This window comes from Hordeum vulgare, chromosome 1H (genome assembly GCF_904849725.1).
Source record: "Hordeum vulgare subsp. vulgare chromosome 1H, MorexV3_pseudomolecules_assembly, whole genome shotgun sequence".
Taxonomy (NCBI): domain Eukaryota; kingdom Viridiplantae; phylum Streptophyta; class Magnoliopsida; order Poales; family Poaceae; genus Hordeum; species Hordeum vulgare.
The window spans coordinates 504,374,921-504,379,019 of record NC_058518.1 but is presented as its reverse complement, the minus strand read 5'-3'; the positions used below and the strand labels follow the sequence as shown (position 1 = coordinate 504,379,019).

Here is a 4,099-nt window from a genome sequence, read left to right as displayed (position 1 = left end):
CGATTATTTATCCCCTCCCACTCTGCCAACAACGGCCTCCGCCTCCTCCGCCGCCGCCGGATTCGCTCCCTCCGCCGGCCGGCACCAACCATTCCCGCGCCGCCGCCTACCTCCCCGCCGGCCACCGTCGTCCCCCTCCCGCCCCAGCACGCACGCGTCGTCAAACACCAGTAACGCCTCTCCCCTCCACCAGGTCCACGCATCGGCCCATCCATCCATCCATCCATCTTTGACTCGTCAGTTCAGATTCCGCATCCAGATCTAGGCGCCCGATCCGGGGGCCGATGAACGGAGGCATCGCTCCGCCGCCGGCGATGGAGACGGCGGCGACCACGCCGAGCCACCGGCGGCTGCCGGACTTCCTCCAGAGCGTGAACCTCAAGTACGTCAAGCTGGGGTACCACTACCTCATCACCCACCTCATCACGCTGCTGCTGCTGCCGCTCATGGCCGTCATCGTCCTCGAGGCCGGCCGCACCGACCCCGACGACCTCCGCCAGCTCTGGCTGCATCTCCAGTACAACCTGGTGTCTGTGCTCGTCCTCTCCGCCGTCCTCGTCTTCGGCGCCACCGTGTACGTGCTCACCCGCCCCCGCCCCGTCTACCTCGTCGACTTCGCCTGCTACAAGGCGCCCGACCACCTCAAGGTCGGCTTCCAGGAGTTCCTCCGCCACTCTGCGCTCTGCGGCTTCTCCGACGACGCCCTCGAGTTCCAGCGCAAGATCCTCGAGCGCTCGGGGCTCAGCGAGGAGACCTACTGCCCTGAGGGCATGCACGCCATCCCGCCCGAGCCCACCATGGCCAACGCCCGCGCCGAGGCCGAGTCCGTCATGTTCGGAGCGCTCGACAGCCTCTTCGCCGCCACCGGCGTCAAGCCCAAGGACGTCGGCATCCTCGTCGTCAACTGCAGCCTCTTCAACCCGACGCCGTCCCTCTCCGCCATGATCGTCAACAGGTACAAGCTCAGGGGCAACGTCCGGAGCTTCAACCTCGGCGGGATGGGCTGCAGCGCCGGCGTCATCGCCATCGACCTCGCGCGCGACATGCTCCAGGTGCACCGCGGCACCTACGCCGTGGTGGTGAGCACGGAGAACATCACGCAGAACTGGTACTTCGGCAACCGCAAGTCGATGCTCATCCCCAACTGCCTCTTCCGCGTCGGCTGCTCGGCGGTGCTCCTCTCCAACCGCGGCGCCGACCGCCGCCGTGCCAAGTACAGCCTCAAGCACGTGGTGCGCACGCACAAGGGCGCCGACGACAAGGCCTTCAACTGCGTGTACCAGGAGCAGGACAGCGAGGGCAAGACCGGCGTGTCCCTGTCCAAGGACCTGATGGCGATCGCCGGCGGCGCGCTCAAGACCAACATCACGACCCTCGGCCCACTCGTGCTCCCCTTCAGCGAGCAGCTGCTCTTCTTCGCCACGCTGGTGTCCAAGAAGCTCTTCAACGCCAAGGTGAAGCCTTACATCCCGGACTTCAAGCTGGCGTTCGAGCACTTCTGCATCCACGCCGGCGGGCGCGCGGTGATCGACGAGCTGGAGAAGAACCTGCAGCTGCAGCCGGTGCACGTGGAGGCGTCCCGGATGACGCTGCACCGGTTCGGCAACACCTCGAGCAGCTCCATCTGGTACGAGCTCGCCTACATGGAGGCCAAGGGCCGCGTCCGGCGCGGCGACCGCATCTGGCAGATCGCCTTCGGCAGCGGCTTCAAGTGCAACAGCGCCGTCTGGCACGCCCTGCGCAACGTCAAGCCGTCGCCCACCACCCCCTGGGACGACTGCATCGACCGCTACCCGGTGGAGCTCGTCGACGGCTTCCCCACCCACACCCACAAGTAACAGCAGCAGCAGCAAGCACCCATGGCCATTGGAGCTCTTCCTGATACAGAAACCTCACTCAGAATGGATCAATTCAAATCCATTTATGGCTGGTTACAAGAGACACAATTAATGGTACTGCAAGAATGAATCTCCAGGCGTGGTGCAAGTCTGCTCTGCTCTGATCTGTATGAATGCAACTCTGTGCTCATCTTCAAGAAGGTTTTGACCATCCTGCCCTGACCCTGTGGTGGTAAGTTTTACTCCAGTAGTAGCATAGCAGAGTGGTGCTGAGAAGGTCAGTCAATGAGATATGCCTCTTGTGTTGTTGTACTATGTACATTTGTTGTCTCTTTTAGCCATTGCTGCCGATTTGCCATTCACCATACAAAGTGACTGGTCCATAGGAGGAGGGGCCAATCTCTATTTTTGATTTACATGAGAAATTAAGAGATTCATTCATGGTGGTTACAGACAGTGTATTATTGGTTATGCCGACTGAACTTTGGAGCATGTATTTGTCATGTTCAATCGATTTTTTCTCTTCTGCTCCATTTGGCTGTTTTGCTGACCTTGATATGTACGCCTCAATTGGTTTTATTCCTAGTATTTTTCATCTCATCTCTGTCATACTATGGAAATCAGTTACTACTACCCTAATCTCTTGAGCAAGTTGGTGATGATCATGGATTTCTCTCGTGTTCACTTCGCCCAACAGCGCAGCAGGTTGGCCATAGAATGTTTCATGCATTCAATGGCGTTCATTCATTGCGGAACCAACCAACGGAGAATGTTCTTGGCAGGAGCTAATCTCCTACAGTCCTACTCTCCTCCACTGGCAGTTGATTTATGAAGGTTGGTAGCCTGGACAGACTGTACCACGTGCGCATCATCCTTGATGTTAAAATTCAGGCCTCCCATTCCAGATGTTTTTTCTTAGTACCTTTTATTTTTTTGGCAACGCTTCAGTTGCTGAATAATACTCCCTGGGTATTAAATTATAATGTGTCCTAACTTTTTTCTAAATCGGATATATGTAGGTGCGGCGATACCCGGCCGTTTCTTTTTTACTTTGCGTGTATAATTTGTCAGAAGTCAATCTTTATAAAGTTTGACCAAATCAATATTTGAAAATATCATCATTTATAGTACTAAATTAATGTACCATATAAATGTACTTCATGATGGGATCTAATGACTTAGTTTTTGTATTGTGGAAATTAATAGTATATGTAGTTTTTTATGCAAACTTGGTCAAGCTTTGAAAATTTTGACTTCAGTCAAACCTAATATGTGGAGTAAAATGAAACGGAGAGAGTACTAGTCTAATAAAGGACGTCCCTTTTCCTCTCTCTGGGAAACCCGATTCTGAAAATCAAAGATCCCAATGGCAACTGGGTAGAGGAGCTCGATGATATGCATGAGCATATTTCAGCTTACTTTACCTCTCTCTTTACAGCTGGAGCACAAGGAGATGATGACACTGTCATTCAGACAGTCAACCCTAGGGGCACACAGGAGATGAACACAATGCTCAATAAACCCTATACTAGAGAGGAGGTTAAAAAAAGCTCTGTACAACATTGGTGATTTCAAAGCCCCTGGCCCTGATGGCCTGCATGCTGTTTTCTATAAGCGGTTATGGCATATCATAGGGGAGGATCTGGTGGACGAGGTGTTGCATGCGATACAGACCAAGAAAATCCCTAGGGAATGGAATAATACAACGATAGTTCTTATTCCTAAGGTGGACAACCCTGAATTTGTTACACAATTCAGGCCTATTAGCCTCTGCAATGTTCTATATAAGGTCATATCCAAAGTGCTGGCAGTGAGACTAAAACTGGTACTATCAGAGATCATATCACCCAACCAGAGTGCATTTGTACCGGGCCGGCTCATTACCGACAATTTCCTAGTAGCTTTTGAGTCCTATCATGCCATCAAGAGAAAGACATCGGGGTATGGCACCTGTGCTGTGAAACTAGACATGCATAAGGCGTATGATCGGGTGGAATGGAGATTTCTTGAGAAGATAATGATCAAGCTAGGGTTCAGCGCCGAGTGGGTGGCCCTCATCATGGAATGCGTCTCCTCAGTTCAGTATCAAGTACGCATTAACGATGATCTATCAGCACCTTTTACTCCAACGAGGGGCCTCAGGCAAGGCAATCCACTATCACCATATTTATTCCTGTTATGCGCGGAAGGCCTGTCTAGTATGCTCGCTTCCGAGGAGATGGCTGGTAATATTACAGGGGTTAAAGTTTGCCGAGATGCGC

The 4,099-nt window shown here is 53.3% G+C and overlaps 1 protein-coding gene across 1 annotated transcript; it reads left to right on the top strand.

Moving 5' to 3' along the window:
- On the top strand, positions 1-2,371 carry LOC123450857 (3-ketoacyl-CoA synthase 4-like). The gene has a single exon (XM_045127916.1). The coding sequence runs from the start codon at positions 285-287 to the stop codon at positions 1,836-1,838; it is 1,554 nt and encodes a 517-aa protein (XP_044983851.1). The 5' UTR covers positions 1-284; the 3' UTR covers positions 1,839-2,371.
- Positions 2,372-4,099: the final 1,728 nt, after the last annotated feature.